Source organism: Leucoraja erinacea, chromosome 2 (assembly GCF_028641065.1).
Source record: "Leucoraja erinacea ecotype New England chromosome 2, Leri_hhj_1, whole genome shotgun sequence".
NCBI lineage: Eukaryota > Metazoa > Chordata > Chondrichthyes > Rajiformes > Rajidae > Leucoraja > Leucoraja erinaceus.
Genome location: NC_073378.1, coordinates 133,426,516 through 133,449,240, shown reverse-complemented (window position 1 = coordinate 133,449,240; position 22,725 = coordinate 133,426,516). Strand labels below are relative to the sequence as shown.

General features: G+C 43.3%; 1 protein-coding gene across 2 annotated transcripts in view; it reads right to left on the bottom strand.

Moving 5' to 3' along the window:
• Positions 1 to 22,725, bottom strand: part of LOC129715905 (uncharacterized) — a 101,629-nt gene that overhangs the window by 36,251 nt on the left and 42,653 nt on the right. For both annotated transcript variants that reach the window (XR_008726567.1, XM_055665798.1), the window contains exons 11-13: positions 14,428 to 14,526; positions 12,157 to 12,198; positions 6,221 to 6,271 (exon numbers count right to left, since the gene is read on the bottom strand). Coding sequence is in view for 1 of the 2 variants with exons in the window: in XM_055665798.1 (XP_055521773.1) it covers positions 6,221 to 6,271; positions 12,157 to 12,198; positions 14,428 to 14,526 (192 nt within the window). In the remaining variant the exon portion in view is untranslated. The remainder of the gene's footprint in view (positions 1 to 6,220; positions 6,272 to 12,156; positions 12,199 to 14,427; positions 14,527 to 22,725) is intronic.

The following is a 22,725-nucleotide window of genomic DNA, read 5'->3' as shown; positions in this document are numbered from 1 at the left end:
GAATGTGGGCTTTATGTTATGATTGGACGAAACTCGATGGGGAGACATGAGGTAGTAGTGACCATAGTGAAGAACGGTATAAAGATAGAAAGCATCTCCATCTTCTGTGTGCCTCTAGGGGACATCAGAGGAGAGGCACCTATTCTGCAGAATATGAAATTAATAAAAACACTTCTTTGTCTGAATTTGTCTCAAGAGCATTTGTGATTTTTGAATCTCACAACTTGGGGGCTCGTTCCGAGATCCAATACTCTAGACAGCTGACGGGAGTAGACGGACGAAGGGAAGGTGCACCCTGCTGAGTTCAGCGGTCTCAGACTCCTTGCTTGCCATCAGCTGTTTAAGCAGTAGTATCCGGACCACACAGAGACTCGGCAAAGAAGTGGGAGTAGTTGGAAATCGTGAAAAATCAATCGAGCAATTTCTGTGCACAGAACCCAGGTAGGAACAATGACTAATAAAGTACTTCCTGGGCGATTGTGGAAAGACCTTGTGGTTGACGCTCTGAAGGATTCAGGGGGCTGCAAGGCAAACCCAGAAGGGAGGGGAAAAGGCTGTGGGCCAAATCCCCGCATTCTGCCCAATAGTCCGTTGGGGCAAATGCTGGACCCTGGAGGGCAGGAAATACCCAGGGGTTGGAGAAGCCAACAATGATAAGGTATAGTCCGTTGGGACAAATGCAGAGCCGGAGGGGGCCATAATACCCAAAGGAAAGAGAAGACAGGGGCCGGGGTGGACGAAGATCACCCGGCCAACAGGACGTGGAGTCAAAGGGCAGAAGGGGAAGATAAGTTCGGTTGAAATTAGACCCCTGAGGGAGGTACCTAGGAGAGGACCCTGAGGGGGAAGGGGGTTTGTTAAATAGCCTCCTTGAAGATCCTTTAGGTCTGACAAGAACAGTTAGATATATTCCTTTTCACAGAAGTGAAAAACAAGTAGTAAAGATTATGTTGCAGGCAGCAGAAAAACAGCAAATAAGGAACAGAGAGAGACAGGATGATGAGGGAGTTACTCCCGAAAGTAGCAGATAAGAAGACGGCAAAGGCCGGGTACAAGAGTGCAGGACAGGGAGAAAATATAAAATGAATAATCTATTTGAAGTAAGAACGGAACAAATGTGATTTGTATGTAAAAACCGGTTTGGAACGAATGGTTGTAAGATGAAAGGTTGGAATGAGCAAGTTGTAAAATTGAACCCAGACGCCCCCCCCCCCCCCCCCCCCCCCCCCCGAAAAAGGGAAGGTGTAAAAATGAGCTTTTGATTTTCTTTTAATCGTTTCTTGATGTTCTTTTAGATTTCTTGTCAGTAAAGTTAATTTGGATTGAAATAATTGGAAATAAGGTAATTGATGAAACATGACCAGCTTTTATGGTTTGTTGTTTTATGGTAGACATTCAAGATGAGAAACAGAGAGAGAGAGATACAGACACAGAAACACAGAGAGAGAGAGATACAGAAACACAGAAACACAGAGAGAGAGAGAGACAGACACAGAGAGAGACAGAGACAGAGAGACACAGAGACACAGAGATACAGCCAGAGAGAGAGAGAGAGACACAGAGATACAGCCAGAGAGAGAGAGAGCCAGACACAGAGATACAGCCAGAGAGAGAGAGAGAGAGAGACAGACACAGAGATACAGCCAGAGAGAGAGAGAGAGAGAGACACAGAGAGACAGAGAGAGAGAGAGAGAGAGAGACAGACACAGAGATAGAGACAGAGAGAGAGAGAGAGAGAGAGACACAGAGATACAGAGAGAGAGAGAGAGAGAGAGAGACACAGAGATACAGAGAGAGAGAGAGAGACAGACAGACAGAGAGAGAGAGAGAGAGAGAGAGAGACAGAGATACAGACAGAGAGAGAGAGAGAGAGAGAGAGAGAGAGACAGACACAGAGATACAGAGAGAGAGAGAGAGAGAGACACAGAGATACAGCCAGAGAGAGAGAGAGCCAGACACAGAGATACAGCCAGAGAGAGAGAGAGAGAGACACAGAGATACAGCCAGAGAGAGAGAGAGAGACAGACAGAGAGATACAGACAGAGAGAGAGAGAGAGAGAGAGAGAGAGAGAGAGAGAGAGAGAGAGAGAGACAGAGAGAGAGAGAGAGAGTGAGAGCCAGACAGAGAGAGGAAAGACAGAGAGAGAGAGAGAGAGAGAGAGAGAGAGAGAGAGAGAGAAACAGAAGTAGGAGACGACAGGATGACAGATTATCCCTTGGGGCACCCATAAACTGAGAGGGCTAAAAAGAAATTAAAATAAAAAAAATTAAAATAAATAATAAATAAAAATACCTCACCCTATATCCCTGATGGGGAAGGAAATGGATTAGGGCTTTGGAGGAGGAGAATGTGGGACGATTATTGGCCATGAAAGATTTGAAGGCACCATTGGTAAAAGTGGTGGGAACCACTAAGTGACAGATAAAGATGATGTAAATTGTTACAACCGGGCCGACAAAAGACTACAAACATGGCCGCCGCTCACAAACTTACCGGCTACAGCGCCATCTTTTTGTTGGATGCCATCATGACCGAGGGTATGCAGGCCCCTCAGCAAATGTTACCCACTTAAGGTGAACCCCAAGGAACAAAGGGGAATGAGAAGGTGGAGAGTTGAAAATGGACAAGAAATAAAAGGCAACCATGTGAACATTATATTATGAACTATTGTGGTGGAAGTCATTCTTCTTAAAGTCAAGCAGAATTGAAGGAGGTGGTGGGATTGTCATTTATTTCCAACCCCCAATTCAGCAAACAGTTGGTCTCTGCGGTCAATGTCAATGAACAAAGCCCCTGGTTGAAAAGACTGAAATGTGATGAACTGACACAAGTGAGTCCTATGAGGGAACCAAGCGGGGCCAGAGAATTACATGCCAATAATACATGTCTTGGGGAACCTTTCCTCAAAGTCCTATCAGGAGTGAAAATTAATCTGGAGATTATAAGCCCTAACAGGACTGGGGTCCCCAAGAGAGAGAAAAGGATTTAAGGAAGGATGTCAAGAAAGGCTAGGATGAGGTAGGTTTTTTAATTAGATGGGAAAGGCAGAGTTGAAAGTTGAGGGGGAACTTCTTTACTCAGAGAGTGGTAGCTGTGTGGAATGAGCTTCCAGTGAAGGTGGTGGAGGCAGGTTCGATATATGGTTATATGGTATACCCTTAGAAAGTATTTGCTGATGTGGACAATTTGTTGGTTTATTCCACAAGTGAAGAGAGAGAAATACTTCAGAATATAAGACAGCAGATGATGACCTTGGGAAAGGCAGGATATAGTTCAGACTAGATTGGAAATTTTGAAATTGTATGGTGAAATGGAAAAAGTACATGTCAAAGAAGTTAAATTAAAATGCAGACAAAGCAGCTGAAACAGCATCTGGAAGAGATGTCCAGGGTAAGTCTGAATCGATTTAGGTATGAGCACTGTAGTGTCGTTTATGCTGAATAAGGTAATTAAGAGGTTTGGTAAACCTACAGAAATCAGCTTTGACAACGGATTGTTTTCATTTGATGAAAAGAATAAATGGAACATTGAAGGTTAAAATAAATAAGATTTGTGTAATGCTCTGCCATTGGCACTGAAGAAATGTTGCATGCAAACTAACCAGCAGGTGACACAATGGAGAAGTTCCTACAAGGGACCGAGTTTAGATCAGTTACAGATAGAATTTAAAAAGTATATGAAACAGTTAATAATGATATACAAGTCTATTTATGAACAGGTAAAGTAAAAGTTGTCGGAGATGGACCAGGAAGAAGGACCCTTTAAACCTGAAGACAAGGTGTATGTATGAGTTTTCTCAATCACCGACCGATGTTCGTTTAGAAGGTTGAGATACCTAGTACGATTTCAATAATTACATGAGGGCTGTCCCACAGGTACGAATAGATAATAGCCCTGAGGTAATTGAACAGGAGGACAAAGAAGAGTAGAATTTTAACAAGAACTTGTTTGACATCAGTGGTGGGAAATAATGGAAAGGATACTAAAGACAATATTATAGGAATTTGGACAAATAGGGTAGGATTAGGAAGAATTAGCATGGATTTGTGATTGTGATATTTGACTAATCTTGATTTTTCTTAAAAGAGGTTATTAGGAAAATTGATGAGGTTAAAGTGGTGAACTTCAGTAAGGCCTTTGACAAAGTTCAATAAAGGAAATAAGGTTGGTTAAGAAGTGGTTAGTAAGGAATAGCAAGATGGATTAAAAGTGACTGTTGGGAAATGTCAGAGAGTAATGGTGGATGGATGTTTATCAGGTTGGAGGTCAATGACTAGAGGGGTACCTCAGGGATGTGTGTTGGGACCACTGTTGTTTGTCATGTGAATCAATAATATGGATGTTGGTGTGGTAAGATAGATTAAGAAGTATGTAGATGATACTAAGATACGTGGTGTGAATAATTAAGTAGATTTTTAAAAAATGTAGAGAGATTTAGGTCATTTGGAAGAGTGGGTTGAAACATGACAGATGGGTTTAATGTTGATAAGTGTGAGGTGATACAACTTGGCAGGACAAATTCAAATTAGACTTACATGGTAAATGATTGTGAATTGAGGAATGAAGTTGAACAGAGGGATCTAGGAACAACTGTGTATAATTCCCTGAAGGTGGAATCTCGTGTAGAAAGGATGGTAAAGAAAAATGTTGGTGTGTTGGCCTTTATAAATCAGAGCATTGTGTATAGAAGTTGGGTTGTAATGTTAAATTGTACAAGGTATTGGTGAGGTCAATTGTGGAGTATGGTGCATAATTTTGGTAGGCATAATTATAGGAAAAAGGTTAACAAAATAGAGAGTACAGAGGAGATCAATTAGAATGTTGACGGGGTTTCAGCAACTAAGATACAGAGAAAGGTTGAACAAGTTAGTTTATTATTTGGGAAAGATAGAAGGAATACCCACCATGGTAATGATGTTTTCTTAAGGAACTGTTTACTGGCAGTATCTCATTCTATTACAGAATTAAAAACCAAGGCACAGAGTCCCCATCTCGACTTGCCAATCCATTCTGTGAAAGCAGAGAACTGGGATCTTGTAAAATCATGGAAGGAAGAAAAGCTGCAATCAAAGTGGACTGGACCCTACCTTGTGTTATTAATCACCGAGACAGCAGTACAAACAAAAGAAAAAGGGTGGACACACGCAAACCGATTTAAGGGTCCTGTGGAGGCCCCACCGGACAATATCAACCCGTAGACTATGCGTGAAGGGAAGGAACCATTGACTTTGTGCCTATTCGGATGTTGTATCATTCCCTGCGCTGGCCTTCAGAACACAGTATGACTAGCGAGAGGAGGATAGGGAGGCGAAGAATCTGCTGCTAGCACTAGAAAAGGAAGATATTGTATAAATCAAAAGATGCGTAGCAAAAAGAAAAATGGTGGATTGTGAGAAAAGGGTTAATAGGGATGGTTGATTTATACCAGAACTCTGAAAAATATAACTTAGAAAGAAATGAGCTTATCAGCAGAAGCCAGACTGCTGGTAGAATAAAGTAACAATATACAGAACAGAGAGAAATTCTAGATAAAGAAAGTAACAAAGATAAAAACTTCAGCAGAAGCCTTGGGAGCCTTTGACGTCAGGAGATGGTCCGAGACATTCCTGGACATTCTCGTGGGAATGTGGGCTTTATGTTATGATTGGACGAAACTCGATGGGGAGACATGAGGTAGTGACCATAGTGAAGAACGGTATAAAGATAGAAAGCATCTCCATCTTCTGTGTGCCTCTAGGGGACATCAGAGGAGAGGCACCTATTCTGCAGAATATGAAATTAATAAAAACACTTCTTTGTCTGAATTTGTCTCAAGAGCATTTGTGATTTTTGAATCTCACAGTAAGGAAAAGTGATCATTAGCAACTGTTTAAACAGTTTTAAGGCGAGCTTCAGGTAAAATGTTACCACTCTGGCACCATCTGGTTGTAGACATTTTGCTAAACCAGCCAGGACTCTGCAACGTTGCTGCACAGATCTGAATGCACAATATTCTTATTTAGAACTGTAAAAACAGTGCAACCAGCAAATTGCAACTATTTGGAGCTATTGGACTCCAGGATAACCTGCCTGCAACATGTCATAAATTAACTCGCCCATTTAGTTTATAGGTTTAGTGTCCTTGGAGAGAACAGGGAGATTAAATCTATATGTTACTTATTTTCAAAAGAAAGCTTAATCCTCTTATGGTAGAGCAACTTTTCTATTACAAGGACTTACTCGACATATTATACTCGTGAATATCTGCAAGATCCTCCTGGCTGTATGGAGCTGTTCAAGAAACAAAATTGGAAAAAATAAGTATGAACAAAATGCTGTATAAATACAAGACAATGCATTGAACACAGAGAGATGTACAAATTCTATACAGACGGCATCGGAAGTCAGGATCAAACACGGGCGGTTAAATCTGTGAAGCTGCAGCACTACTAGCTGCGACAGATATTTTATCTGGTATGTCCTCCTTTTAAAGGCATGGCTTCCAAGTCACCATTTGCTGTCATGTATATGTGTTTTAATCTGCTTGATAGATATCATGGAAACATTTAATATTTTCACTGTCTCCCTGTTGCTGCCTCGTTGTTACTTCATGCTGGGTGCTCAGACGGAACCATTCAAATCCAAAAATGTCCTTGGTGTTTCAGAATGGGTAGCTATGTCCCTCAAAAAGAAAACCCGCGTTTCACATCTTTTGATGCTACAGAAATTAGATTATTCTCATGATCCACAATGTTGTGCCATGTAGATCGTGCACTTACACCAAGGTGCATCTTTGATTGTTCAAAACGGCCATGTGATTGAGCTGATTGGCAGATATATGCTGTTGCCAAGATCACCCCTGATTTCAGCTTTTAGATGCAATGGTGTTCAGACACTGCCACAGTCACCTGGCATCCAATTAATTCAACTGACCCTCAAAACTTGTTTCGGAAGACTTTCTTGGCATCCCTGATAGCCTTGTGGAGATCACACTTGGACTCCTTATACACGATGCGATCAGCCTCTTCGAAAGCCTTGGGTGTGGTCTTTAGGAAAGAATGTACAGTATCTCCCTAATCACGCAATGTTTCTAGTTAGGATAGACCGTTATTGCTTTTGTCAGAATGCAGTCATCAATGTATTTCTTGATGAATCCAGTGATTACTGAGGTGCACTCATTCAGGCTAGATGAAGTGGCCTTGAATATGTTCCGTCACCTTTTTTGTTTGTGCACACAAAACCCCCCCAAAAAACCTTCCGCAGCATCGGGAAATCTCCAGCTAAATGTGGAAGGAATGTCCAGGGCAAAGATCTGCTAATCTAATGCTGATGTCCTCCTCCTACAAGTGAGGCACATCGCTGATATCTCATGTGCTTCCATGCTCCGTATCTATGGCTTCAAGTTTGTTGCTGCTGTGTATGCCATGAAGAATACGGCATTGCTACTTACTTGAGTTAGGGCCAACATGATTTCTGTGGTCTTGAGGAATCTTGCTCGAATTACATCTTCATTGCTACTTTGAGGATTGGGGATATCACTGTCACAAATGTATATAAACCCCTTAGAGCCACGTGGCCTGCCTTCATGATACCCACTTTCCTCCACCCAGTACATGCAGGGGACTTTAACAGTCATCATTCATGCAGGGGCTAACTCAACCAACGATGAGAATGGGAATTACTGGATATGTGGGCATCCAACAATGATTGCTACCTCCTCCATGATGCCAAGCAACCAGGCACAATCCACTCATGCAGATGGAGGAGAGACTACAAACAACCCATACCTCTGCTTCACATCGAAAACTGATGTTGGCCACCCTCTCCATATGTCACTTAAGATCCTTTCGCATTTCCCTCACAGTCAACATAATCCTGCTCTGATCCGTCAATGGACAGATTCCTGTGATCTCATCCAAGCCTCTCCCATGCTGGAAATTCAGGAAAGCAGATTGGACAGGTTTAATAAAAGAAGTTGAGGAAAAGATCATGTCTTGAACCTGTCCTCAAGAACTACGTCCTTCTGCACAATCCTGAAGGCTGCAGCAAAGAACTATGTCCCTAGAGGCTTGTGCAAAAACTTCACTCCTTGCTGGCTCCCTGAATCAGAAGACCTCTTGAAGCAGTAGGAGGCCACAGGTCACCCAGATACTGCCACAGAACTGCTAAATTCCCTGGATGCAGCAAGACGTCAGTGCTGGCAAGAGACTGTAGATGATTTGAACTTTACACACTCAAGCAGGAAGGCTTGGGCTCTCCTTCGTCATCTGGGTTCAGCTTCTCCTGCCCAGTACAACCACCCAAGGTGTCAGCAAATGCTATAGCCTCTCGCTGGCTGGCAAACTCGAAGGTCGCCTCTTCCAAAGAAGCCCGACAAGAAGTGAGATGGAGCCTGACAAAGTCCATCTCTTCTTCACCATCCTCAAGCCAACTTTCTAATCCATACACTCCAGTTGATGTAGACAAAGGCTTGTCCTCTACTAAAGCTAGGAAAGTAATTGGAATCTACCTGGAATTTCGGAACCTTGGACGCAACTGGCTGGCTGTTTTTTTCATCCATGTCCATTGTAGTGGAAATATCCCTAAGGCCTGGAGAGAGTCTAAAGTCATCGCCATCCTCAACCCTGGGAAACCTGCTGATGATCCAGCTAGTTACCTACCCATCTCCCTCTCGTGTACATCCTACAAGCTGTTTGAGCACCTCCTGCTTGCCAGGATTTCTCCATTGGTAGAACCTGTTCTGCCCAGTGAGCAAGCTGGCATTAGACCAGGTAGAAGCTGCCCAGATCTGGTCCTTGCACTCACTGCCAATATAGAGGTTGGCTTCCAACTTGTTGCTCTCATCAATCAGTCATCAGTTTATAACCGTGTGGAGACATGGTCTGGTGCTAACAGCTTCCAGAATCTTGAAGTGCCAAACCACATGCGTGCCCTCTCATCCATCCTCAGCAACCATAGATTAGGGTCTCACTTGGGAACCAGACCAGCTCTGTCAGGATCCTGAATGATGGTCGCCCCCAGGACTCTGTCCTAGCTCCCCTACTCTTCAACATTTATGTGAGTGAAATGCCCCAACTACCTCGTCCAGGAACTTTGCATATGCAGATGCCCTTGTCCTTGCCTAACAGGGAGCTGCTCTTAAGGATATCAGCAGTGCTAAGCCAAGACTTGAAGGGGATGGAGGAGTATGTCACCTTCTGGCAACCACCCAAACCCATCTAAGCCAACTGTCACTGCCTTTCACCTCACCAATCGGCTCACCAATGCAAAGCTCCGAGTGTCCTTTTGTGGTAAGCCGGTGAAGAATGAAGAATTCCACAAGTACCTCGGAGTCACCCTGGATCGCACCCTCACCTATCGTGAACACCTGAAGAGGGTGTCTGATAAACTGAAAGCAAGGGTCAACATCATCAGGAAACTTGCATGCAACAGCTGGGGATCCAATGCACACACACTCCGTACTACCAGCTTAGCCCTAAGTCCACTCCACAGTCGAGTTTTGCTCAACAGCTTGGGCTAATAGCTGCCACATCAAACGAGTTGACACTGTCCTTAACTCTGCAACTCTGTGGAATTCTCTGCCTCAGAGGGCGGTGGAGGCAGGTTCTCTGGATGCTTTCAAGAGAGAGCTAGATAGGGCTCTTAAAAATAGCAGAGTCAGGGGATATGGGGAGAAGGCAGGAACGGGGTACTGATTGGGGATGATCAGCCATTATCACATTGAATGGCGGTGCTGACTCGAAGGGCCAAATGGCCTATTCCTGCACCTATTGTCTATTGTCTACAGGGATGCATAAGTCAACACCTTTACAGTGAATCCCTGTCCTCTCTCGTATCGCCGCTCCCAGCATACGCAGAAGGGAGACGATGTGGAAAGATTGGTACACCATCGAGGCTAACCCCGACCTTTCCATCCATGCTGACTTGAACAATCTGCACAGCATGCACCTGAACTCCTGCAAACCCTTCTGGTCTTCCGTTAAATCCATGGAAGGCTTTGACTCCATTGCTGAGTGGCGCGGAGCTTGGAAAGATGCCAACACCAACAACGGAGATGTCATCACGGACCCCACAGTGAAACCATCGGGTTTTGACCTCCATCCCAAGTAATGGCTAAACCTGAACAGAATCCACACCCTCCATGTAAGAACAGCCCATCACCTGCATAAATGGGGGATGACAGACAGCCCTGCTTGTGACTGCGAACATCCAGACTAGACCATCCCACACATCGCGGCTTTTCCCTGGGGACATCAAAGCCATCCACCCAGTAACTGATGCTGTCCTACCCTGGATGTCTACCCTTGACCTAGAACTTTAGGCTGTGTATGCCATACGCAAGAAGATTACTTTTTTTGTTAGAGCCTCGCTTTTAAGTCTCAGTCTGTAAGCCGTCAAGCGAAGTAACAAGATTAGACTGACCAAGATGAAGCAATAGACAGATTTGGCTTGGGTGCAGCAATAGACATATTTGTTGGTGGTGTAGCAGTGATCAAGAGTGTTCACACCTACATGGAGCAGGAGACATGTTGTTGGAATTTTGGAAGTACTTTTCCAAATTTAGTTTTGGAGAAGTTGTCAGCAATGAATAACAGCACATCAGGGTTTGTTGTCTTGAGGGTGTTACATCTTGGATTTGGTGCTAGGTGGTTAGATCATCAATAAGATGGTAGAGGTGAATTCCCTTGACAGATAAAAAGGATAACATTTTATGGACAGGTTTACTAGGACAGTGGAGCAGTATTAAGTTGAGATCGTCTCAAGCCTTGATCAAAAATCAGATGTCGCCATCTTTCCCCTTGCTGAAGATTCCGTAGAGGCCATACAATAAATGGAGAAACCCTTGTGTTATGTTGTAGGGTCAGGGGTGAGGTGCGTTTCAGTGGAATAAAGGACACAGCAAGCCCTGAAACAGCAGCCTTGCTCGAACTCTGCGAATCTTCAATCTTGTTTGCGAGTGATTAAATGTTAGTACCCAGGCACTGCCGGTATTGTTGGTCTAATAAATATCAATAGTTCCTTTGAAATAGCAGTGACTGGAACAGATAGATGGTAAGGAAAGGTGATCATTAGAAACTGTTTAAACAGTTTTAAGGCGAGCTTCAGGTAAAATGTTGGCATCATCTGGTTTTAGACATTTTACTAAACCAGCCAGGACTCTACACATTGCTCCACAGATCTGAATGCACAATATTCTTATTTACTGTAGCTTGAAAAAGTATTCATACCCCTTGAACTTTTCCACATTTTGTCACGTTACAACCACAAACGTAAATGTATTTTGTTGGGATTTTATGTGATAGACCACCACAAAGTGGCGCATAATTGTGAAGTGAAAGGAAAATGATACATGGTTTTCAAATTTGTTTACAAATAAAAAACTGAAAAGTGTGGCGTGCAAAAGTATTCAGCCCCCTTTACTCTGATACCCCTAAATAAAATCCAGTGCAACCAATTGTCTTCAGAAGTTACCTAATTAGTAAATAGAGTCCACTTGTGTGTAATCTAATCTCAGTATAAATACAGCTGTTCTGTGAAGGCCTCGGAGGTTTGTTAGAGAACATTAGTGAACAAACAGCATCATGACACCCAAGGAACACACCAGACAGGTCAGGGATAAAGTTGTGGAGAAGTTTAAAGCAGGGTTAGGTTATAAAAAAAATCCCAAGCTTTGAACATCTCACGGAGCACTGTTCAATCCATCATCCGAAAATGGAAAGAGTATGGCACAACTGCAAACCTACCAAGACATGGCCGTCCACCTAAACTGACAGTGCACCCAGTAAAATAACTATTTGGAGCTATTGGACTCTAGGATAACCTGCCTGCAACATGCCATAAATTAACTCGCTCATTTATAAATTCAGTGGCCTTGGAGAGAACAGGGAGATTAAATCTAAATGTTACTTTTTTTCAAAATAAAGTTTAAACCTCTTTTGGTAGAGCAACCTTTCTATTACACTACACACTACCAATCCCAGCTGTAGAGACATTGGTATAGTTGTCTTGTTGTCGGACACTGATTTATTAATTCTTTGATCTTAAACCATGTATTGTGCTTTTGTATGTCATTTATTGTGTTTTTGGCAGCAATTTATTCCATGTAAAGTTTTGTCTTTTATCTGGACCTTGAGTCTGTAATAAAAAGTAAGTAAGTAAGTAATGCAATGACTTACTTGGTGTATGAACTTTCCACGTAGAAGGTATATATGGTGGAGCTGTTCAAGAAACAAAAATTGAAAATATAAGCATAAACAAAATGCTATATGATACAAGACAACGCACTTGGTCAAATTATACAGACAACATTGGAAGTTGGAATCAAATACGGGTAGTTACAGCTGTGATGCAGCAGAACTATAGGCTGTGACAGATATTTTATCTGATATGTCCTCCTTTTAAAGGCATGGCTTCCAAGTCACCATTTACTGTCATGTACATGTGCTTCAATCTGCTTGATACATATCATGGAAACATTTCATATTTCCACTGTCTCCCGTACGTTCAATGTTTGGATCTATCATAGTCGCTGCCTCAAAAAGGCTGGCAGCACCATCAAGGACGCACACCATCCTGGCCACTCACTCATCTCCCCGCTACCTTCAGGTAGAATATACAGGAGCCTGAAGACTGCAACGTTCCCCACAGCCATCAGGCTATTAAACTCAACTATATTTATATTATGGTACTAGACCAAGTGCAGACCCGTTGGGTCTGTTCCCCGAACGTGCAGTTGTGGGGGGGGGGGGGGGGCAGGCAGGCAGCATGCAGCGTCACGCACTAACTACCCCTCCCCCCCCCCCCCCCCACAACCGCACTCACGCTAATGGAGGGGAGGAGGGGAGGGGAGAGAGAGAGAGAGAGAGAGAGAGAGAGAGGAGAGATAGAAAGAGAGAGGGGAGAGGGAGATAGAGATAGATGGAGACGGGGAGAAAGAGAGAGGGAAAAGTTTGAGAGGAGAAGAGAGATTGGGGAGTGTGGGGAAGAAAGAGAGTGGAGAGAGAGGGGGAGAGAGATGATGGGAGGAGGGGGGGGGAGAAGAGGAGAGGGGGGAGAGGGGGGGGAGAGGGAGGGGAAGAAAATGGCGGAGGAGAGGGAGGGGGAGGAGATGAGAGGGGGGGGAGGAGAGGGAGGGGGGGGGGGGGGGAAGGGAGGAGGAGGGGGGGGGGGGAGGGAGGTAGAGGGGGGGGGTGGGGGAGAGAGAGTGCCTTTTTACTTCAACCCAAACCCAAACAACTATTTGCAGGCAGTGCTTTTTTACCTCTAACCATATTTTCATTTTCAAACCAAATTAAGGGTACTCACAGTGCTGTACACATTTGTCAGTGTCATTCAAAGCTCTGATTGAGGCACACCACTTGCTGAGACTGATTGAGGCACACCACTTCCTGGTTTTATAGTCCCTCCCCCTCCTTCCAGCAGGGGCAGCAGAGAGAATAGGGAATGTTGTAAAAACATTAATATCTCTGTCAATTTTCTTCGACGGGAAAAATCCTCGGCACACATGTGGCGGAGGGGGGCTCTGAGCGATGTGGCCAAAAATGACGGCCGTAGGTGGCGGCGTACTCTCGGAAACCGCAGCACAGATCGCCAAAACCGGTCAAGAACAGAGTTTTAATAATATAGATATGGACACACTGATATGTTTTGTATTCATGCCTACTATATTCTGTTGTGCTGAAGCAAAGCAAGAATTTCATTGTCTTATCTGGGACACATGACAATAAACTCTCTTGACTCTTGACTTGACTGTTCGTTAGTGACCTTATTCCCATCTGACCTTCATTTTCTTTTGATGTAACTTAAAAATATTTTACTACTGTATTCTTTCTGATTGGAAATACATTTAATCCCATAGTTTGTCTTTGCCTTCCAAATTGTTATTTTGTGTTCAGTTTTTGTTATCCAGTTCTATACCTCTTTTCATTCTCTTGTCATCAATGTCCTCCATTAAATCTAGGCCGTTTACATTTCTCATAGAACCGTCTCTCCAGTCCCCCTTGTTTAGATTAATGCCAATGCCTCCTGCCTGTTTTACTGCGTGCTGGGTGTTCAAACGGAACCCATTCAAATCCATAAATGTCCTTAGTGTTTCAGAATGGGCACCGATGTCCCTCAAAAAGAAAACCCACGTACCACATCTTTTGATGCTACAGAAATGAGTTCATTCGCATGATCCACAATGTTGTACTATGTAGATCTTTGTCTTACGTATTTCAGCCACCCGCTCTTGCTCTTCCACTTGTGCAACCTAAGATGTCCCAGTGATTGGATTTCATGCCAGTTAATCATCAATCCCTTGGATTATGGCTTGCTCACACTTTCAAATCCCAGATTTCACCAATTCAGTCTTTGAAATGAAATAATTAACTGATACTTGTCCATCAGACCCCTCCCTGTTAATAATCCAGTGAGTTGCCGTGTCATTTATTTATTTTACTAATTACCTCTATCTTCCAATCCTGGATAATGGATTGGTTGTTCAGGAGGAGGATAATAGGTTGGAAAGAAATCTTCACCAAGAGGCCGTAACGAACGTAAATAATCTGGAAAACAATAAAAAGAGATGTTTAAAACTATTTTAAAAATATGTTCACTTTATTTTATCATTACAGTGTCCCTGGGTTATTCCTAGCAACAGTATCCTATTAATTTGTGCCACCTCTTGGAAGTCTCTTCAGCAGGCCCCAGAGAAAGTGGGAGGCATCTGGGCAAAGCTGGTTGTACTTCAACAAGATACCATGATGATGATAGAAGAGAATGACTCAGATAAATACATTTAATTGTCCACATATCAAAATTATTTGTTAATCAATACATAGCTGTAACCTGCACCGTACAGTGAACATGGATGTGAAATTGGGTCAACAAGGGGAAGATCTGGGCATAATGGCACCTCCAGACAAGTTATTTGCACATCAACAGGACTGGGGCCACCTGATGAGTAGAATTATTTGAGGAGATAACAAGATGGGTTTGTTAATGAAGCATAACTGATTTCCATGGATATTAATAACATTTGAAAAAGTGGCAAATAGGAGCAAAAGTGGGTCAGTGGCAGGAATTAAAAAATATTTGTATTGTACTTCCGGTGGTGCTGGTGCCAGCAGCCTCCACCTACAGCCCGGTATCTTTTTTTTTTTGTTTATTTAGTTATGTTAAAGTGTATTTTTTTGTGTTTTTTGGTGTTTTTATGTGGGGGAAGAGGGCACGGTGCGGGGGATACCGTCCTTCAGCCGCTTCCTGGTGAGGACGCGACTATTATTCGAGTCGCGTCCTCCCCCCCCCCCCCGGCGGGACAGCGCTGAAACATCGCGGGGCTGGCGATGCCTTACCGGGGGTCGCCGTCTGGAGCCCGGAGTGCTGGACCTGCTGCCGACATCATGGAGCTGCGGTTGCAGAGCTCCCAACGCGGGCGGCGCTGACTAACAACGCGGGGTCCTGCGACTCTGCCCGGCTCGACCTGTGGACTCAGGAGCTGCAGACTCCGGCTGCGGGAGGCGGCTGATCAGGAGGTCCGGGCCGCTGAGGAGGAGGCTGCTCACCGTCGGGGTTCGGCGTCGGCATTCCACCAGCCCGGCGTGAGGGCCTGAACATCGGGCCACCCGGGGCGGCGACTGCGGGTGCTCGGAAGGCCCCGACCACGGATGAACACGGAGGGGAGGCTGGCTGGACTATGGTGCCTTCCTCACCTGGGTGCCATTTATGTTATGTTGTGTTGTGGACTTTCTGTGTTCGTGCTTTTTTAAAATTTTTAATTCAATTTCAATTTTATTTTTAATATGTTTTATTATTTATTTATTATCTATTTTTATTATTTTTCTTGTGATTTTTTTTAACGATACTGCCTGTACGGGAAATTCATTTCGTTGTCTCAAATTGAATACAAATTTGAATACAATACAAGAATACAATACAATATTTGTTAATTTGATTGGAAAGTTGTTCCCAGTTGTGTTTAACAGAGCTGAACGGTCAGTCCTTTCAGGAGCATGATAATAGCCCTGTCCCATGGTGCAAGTTCATTCCACGAGCTCACCCGAGTTTGCCCTGATTCGAACTTAGAGATTTACGGTAATGGCCGCTCGTCGGTACTCAGGGCTCTCGTGGACATTTTTCAACGTGTTCACAAGTCTTCCCGTGCTTACCTGCCGTTAGCGAGTCTTCCCGAGTACCTGCTGTTAGCGTTACAAGCTGGTAAGAGACGTCTCCGAGCTCCGACGTACCCGCTACGTTCATTCTCCATGCTTATCACGAGTTTGATTTTTTTTTAAACTCGGGAGAGCTCTTGGAATGAACTCGCACCATGGGACAGGATTTTAAGTATTTTGGTTAATTTATTAAATGGAACCAGATCTGTCGGCTTATAAAGCCCATACTGACCATCGATCACCCACTCACTAGATTTGCAGATTGTAAAATAACGATTCATGTGGTTCACTTTGAGAAATAAATTTATACATTGGAGGAAGCTATGGATGTGTTGGTCACCTGGGTAGAAAATTGTTTTTTTTCTACATATATGGTTTCTTTTAAACATTTAACTATATTTACATAGAGGCCGGGAGGTCTATATTCAATTTTGACAATGGACTCATATTTAGGTTATACCTGTTATTAATGTAATCCTGATCCCTATGAATTAATATCATTATGTTTATCATTATTCTTTTTGCTTTGTTTTTTTTTGTTTTGTTTTTGTTTTTTGGAAAAAAAAACGAATAAATAGATTTTAAAAGAAAGAAAGAAAATTGGCAATTGGGGTTCATCAGGAGATGTGTGAGCCAATGTAGAAGCTTAGTATCAACATGCTCAAGAGTACAGTGACAATAGACAATAGGTGCAGGAGGAGGCCATTCAGCCCTTTGAGCCAGCACCGCCATTCAATATGATCATAGCTGATCATCCCCAATCAGTACCCCGTTCCTGTCTTCTCCCCATATCCCCTGACTCCGCTATTTTTAAGAGCCCTATCTAGCTCTCTCTTGAAAGCATCCAGAGAACCTGCCTCCACCACCCTCTGAGGCAGAGAATTCCACAGACTCACAACTCTCTGTGAAAAAGTGTTTCCTCATCTCCGTTCTAAATGGCTTACCCCTTATTCTTAAACTGTGGCCCCTGGTTCTGGACTCCCCCAACATCGGGAACATGTTTCCTGCCTCTAGAGTGTCCATGCCCTTAACAATCTTACATGTTTCAATGAGATATCCTCTCAACCTTCTAAACTCCAGAGTATATAAGCCCAGCTGCTCCATTCTCTCAGCATATGACAGTCCCGCCATCCCGGGAATTAACCTTATAAACCTACGCAGCACTCCCTCAATAGCAAGAATGTCCTTCCCCAAATGAGGGAACCAAAACTGCACACAATACTCCAGGTGTGGTCTCACAAGGGCTCTGTACAACTTTGCTCCTATATTTGATTCCTCTTGTTATAAAGGCCAACATGCCATTCGCTTTCTTCACTGCCTGCTGTACCTGCATGGTTACTTTCATAGACTGATGTACAAGGAACCCCGGATCCCGTTTTACTTCCCCTTTCCCAACTTGACACCATTTAGATAGTAATCTGCCTTCCTGTTTTTGCTACCAAAACTGATAACTTCACATTTATCCGCATTAAACTTCATCTGCCATGCATCTGCCCACTCACCCAACCTGTCCAAGTCACCCAGCATTCTCATAGCATCCTCCTCACAGTTCACATTATCACCCAGCTTTGTGTCATCTGCAAATTTGCGAATGTTACTTTGAATCCCTTCATCCAAATCATTGATGTATATTGTAAATAGCTGCGGTCCCAGCACCGAGCCTTGCGGTACCCCACTAGTCACTCACTGCCATTCTGAAAGGGACCCGCTAATCCCTACTCTTTGTTTCCTATCTGCCAATCACTTCTCTATCCATGTCAGCACTCTACCCCCAATACCATGCGCCTTAATCTTTCCCTCTAATCTCCTATGTGGGACCTTATCAAGTCCTTTCTGAAAGTCCAGGTACACTACATCCACTGGTTCTCCTTGTCCATTTTCCTAGTTACATCCTCAAAACATTCCACAAGATTAGTCGAGCATGATTTCCCCTTCATAAATCCATGCTGACTCGGACTGATCCTGTTACTGCTATCCAAATGTTCGGCTATCTAGTCATGTAGTCAATACTCTCAATACAGAACAAACTGGGATGCAGACCCTGGGATGCAGACCATCAGGCCCTGGGGATTTATCAGCCTTCAGTCCCATCAATCCATCCAACATCATTTCCTGCCTAATGTGGATTTCCTTCAGTTCCTCCGTCACCCCAGATCCTCTGGCTACTACTATATCAGGGAGATTGTTTGTGTCCTCCTTAGTGAAGACAGATCCAAAGTACCTGTTCAACTCATCTGCCATTTCCTTGTTCCCCATAATAAATTCACCTTTTTCGGTCTTCAAGGGTCCAACTTCGGTCTGAACTAATTTTTTTCCTCTTCCTATCCTGCTTTTACTATCCTCCTTTATTTCTTGGCTATCTTACCTTCGTACCTCATCTTTTATCCCCGTATTGTCTTTTTGGTTATCTTCTGTTGTTCTTTAAACATTACCCAATCCTCTTGCTTCCCGCTCATCTTTGCTACGTTGTACTTCTTCTCTTTAATTTTTATACTGTCCCTGACGTCCCTTGTCAGCCCTGGTCGCCCCTTACTCCCCTTGGAATCTTTCTTCCTTCTAGGAATGAACTGATCCTGCACCTTCTGTATTATTCCTGGAAATACCTGCCATCGTTGTTCCACTGTCATCCCTGCTCATGTATCTTTCCACTCTACTTTGACCAGCTCCTCCCTCATGGCCCCATAGTCCTCTTTATCCAACTGCAACATTGACACCTCCGATCTACCCTTCTCCCTCTCCAATTGTAGATTAAACCTGACCATGTTATGGTCACTGCCTCCTAATGGCTCATTAACCTCGAGGTCCTTTATCAAATCCGGTTCATTACATTACACTAAATCCAGAATTGCATTCTCCCTGGTAGGCTCCAATACAAGCTGCTCTAAGAATCCATCACAAAGGCACTCAACAAAGCCCCTTTCTTGGGGTCCAGTACCAACCTGATTTTCCCAGTCTACCTGCATGTTGAAATCTCCCATTACAACCACGGCATTCCATTTACTACATGCCAATTTTAACTCCTGATTCAACTTGCACCCTATGTAAACAGTAAACAGAGAAATGTAGAGGGACCTTAGAATGTTGATATGTTGATTAAGATATCTCAGTCAACAGACAGGATACTATTCTTCACAAACCAAGCAATGCAATTGAAGAACAGAGAGGTATGGTACAGATAATGGCTTATTAGTGTAATGAAAGTAAAGATCTTTATTTTGCATGCTATCCAGTCAAATGATACCGATATATGAGTCCAATCAAGTTATAGCCAAGCACAACAGTAATTCAAAAAGACAACTAACTAGTGTGCAGAATAAAGTTCTATGATGTTATAGTGTAAAGTACAGGGGATGTAATGTGGTAGTTTAAGAGATCAGGGCCACACCCAATAGCTTTCAAGGAGCTCTGGTCTTGGAACCCAAACTATATACTCTCTCCTTACATTCAAAGAGGTGGGAGATTGTAACCTTCACGTGGTCCGCCCTGTTTCGACGAATGCAATCAACCTGGTGTGCACAATCAAATAAGATCAAATAGAACAAGTTGTCCTACAACTGTATGACTGTGCACGTCATACGCAAGAAGAAGAAGCAGGAAAAAAGCTGTTCCCAAACCTGGCGGTACATGCTTTCAAGTATTTGTATTGGCTGCCTGATGGGAGCATTGATTATGTTAGCTGCTTTTTGCTTGGCAGAATGGAATAGATGGAGTCAATGGGAAGAAGCAGAAACAATAACTGCAGATGCTGGATTACAAAAAAAGACACAAAGTGCTGGAGTAACTTAGCGGGTCAGGCAGCAACTCTGGAGAACATGGATAGGTGACGTTTGGGTTGGTGGTGGGGGGTGGGGGTGGTGGAGAAAGCGGGAAGGGAGGAGAAGTAAGACAAATCACGACAAGTAATAGGTGGACACAGGTGAGAGGGGTTTTTGATAGGCAGATAACAAAGGCCAGAGATGAAAAGGCAGAAGGTGTAAGATAATGATTGAAGAGTTGCGAACCAGACAAAGGGTTGGAGGTGGAGGGGGAGAGGGAGGGGATAAATAAGTGTGTCCAGCTAGGGAACGGGGGGGGGGGGGGGGGGGGGGGGGTGGGGGTGATGGGAGGGGGCAAGAAGGTGAGGAGGGGTTGGTTAGTTCTCTAAAATTGTTCTTACCATTGGCGTGTAAGCCACCCAAGTGGAATATGAGTTGCTGTTCTTTCAGTTTGTGTGTGGCCTCACTCTGGCAATGGAGGAGGCTCATGACAGAAAGGTCAGTGTGGGAATGGGAAAAGTTCAAATGGTTAGCAACCGGGAGATCTACTAGTCCTTGAAAAGAATGCTGAGTCTTTGCTTGCTTTGGCCTATGTTCAGGAGGCCACATCAGGAACACCAGATGTAGATGGAGTTCAACCAGAGAAAGTGTGGGTTGATGCACTTTGAGAGGTTGAATGTGAGGAGAGAGGATATAGTTCCAAAACCAGAGCTCCTTGAAAGTGGTAACACAAGAGTCGTATAGTATAGGATTTTGCCAGCATTTTGCCAAAAATAACATATTTGCCTTTTTTGATGATTTCATCAGGATAATGCCTTTTTCATGATCGAGTGCCTAAATCAGCCTTTTTTTTTGCCGTTTTGCTAAAAGATCGTGCTATTTTCTCTAGTTGTACCATGATTACAATTATGTTTTCTATGTTAACACATTAATATTAATGTTATTTTTAATGTGTTAACATTACAAGAAAACTTCCACCACTGGGGCGAAATCGGGGGCGCTACCGTTGGTCGTTCATTCGTTCGTGCCGCTGCCCGCTGGTTCAGTCTTCTCCAAGATCTATTTAAGAAAGAACTGCAGATGCTGGAAAAATCGAATGAAGACAAAAAATGCTGGAGAAACTCAGCGGGTGAGGCAGCATCTATGGAAAGAAGGAATAGGCGACCTTTTGGGTCGAGACCCTTCTTCAGACTGATGTGGGGGGATGGGGCGGGAAAAAGGAAGGAAGAGGCGGAGACAGGACTAGAAGTAGAACTGGAAGGGGGAGGGGGAGCAGGGAGAAGGGCCATCTAAAATTAGAGAAGTCAATGTTCATACTGCTGGGGTGTAGACTACCCAAGCAAAATATCCAAGCTTGTCTCCTCACTACTTTTACTGCTGGCTCCAGTCGCAAATCTGAGTTTGAGTGACCTGTGCAAGACATTCATTGATGCTGGAATTCCACTGTGGAAATTGGAAAACAACCTCTCAGAGGTTTTTTTAGAGAAATACAGAGGATGTATGACAGCAACTTTAACATTGTTGTGCAGAAAATTAGAGATGAAGTCGCATGCAACAAAATATGGATCTCAATAGATGGGACAACCAATGTTGTGGGGAGTTATATTGTCAATGTGGTCATCAGTATACTGGACGCAGGTCAACCATCAAAGGAGTATTTGTTGACATTGGAATTACTGGAGAAGTCAAACAGCTCAACTATTGCTCAGTTGTTTACATCTTCACTTGCTGTACTTTGGCCAGAAGGTATAAAACACAAGAGTGTTCTTCTGTGACTTCAAGTTTTATCCCCCAAAAATTTGCATTTGGCATGCTTAACTCAAGGACTTCATAGAATTGCCAAGCACATACGTAGCATGTTTCCAAATGTTGATCGCCTAGTTTCCAATGTCAAGAAAATCTTCCTCAAAGCACCGTCACATGTGCAGTTGTTCAAGTAAATGGCATCCGAGATTCCACTACCTCCGCAGCCCATGTTGACTAGGTGGGGTACATGGCTCTCTGCTGTACTCTACTAGGTTGCACATTTTGAAAAGATAAAATAAATCGTCTACTGTTTTAAAGAAGAAGAATCTGTTGCAGTCAGGATCGTCAGTGAAATCATGCAGAACAAGTCTTGTGTTTATTGCTAATTTTGCAAACTTCCTACAAGCTATCCATTCCTTTGAGAAATGTGGCGAAACAATTAATAATTTGCATGTATTCAACAAAGTAACTGACGATATTCGTAAAGTTACTGGCGATGTAGGTAAAGACATACAAGGAAAATGTGAGAGAGTGATTTTAGCTAACAAAGATCTTGAAGAAATATAAAACATAGCTAAAGTTCTCAAAGGTAGTTGTAATGCACAATATATTGGCATGAATATAGAGTCTGTAGCTTGTTTCAGGTATGCACCAGTGACCTCAGCTGAGGTAGAAAGATGTTTTTCACAACTGAAGCAGATTCTGTCTGACAGACGGCATAGTTTAACACCAGATAATTTGAAAAACAATGCTAGTAATTATGTGCAACAAGGCAACTTTGGTCATTTAGTGTAGAATACCTTTATATTATCATTTGTAACCATAGTTTGGTGGTGGAAATAAATGCCTTTTTTTGACTTTGTTGTCAATAAATGCCTTTTTTGTGTCTTTTTTTGTATTTTTATTATGCCTTTTTGCTTGCCTATTTCAGAATGTTTTAGTGCCTAAACATCCTAGCCCTACTTATATAGTATAGTATAGTGTAGTATAGTATAGTATACAAGTGTGGAATACTTGGCTTCACAGGTGAGGAATTGAATATGAATATGAAGCTTTTAAGAGGCTTTTAGATAGGCATGTGAGCGTGCCGGGA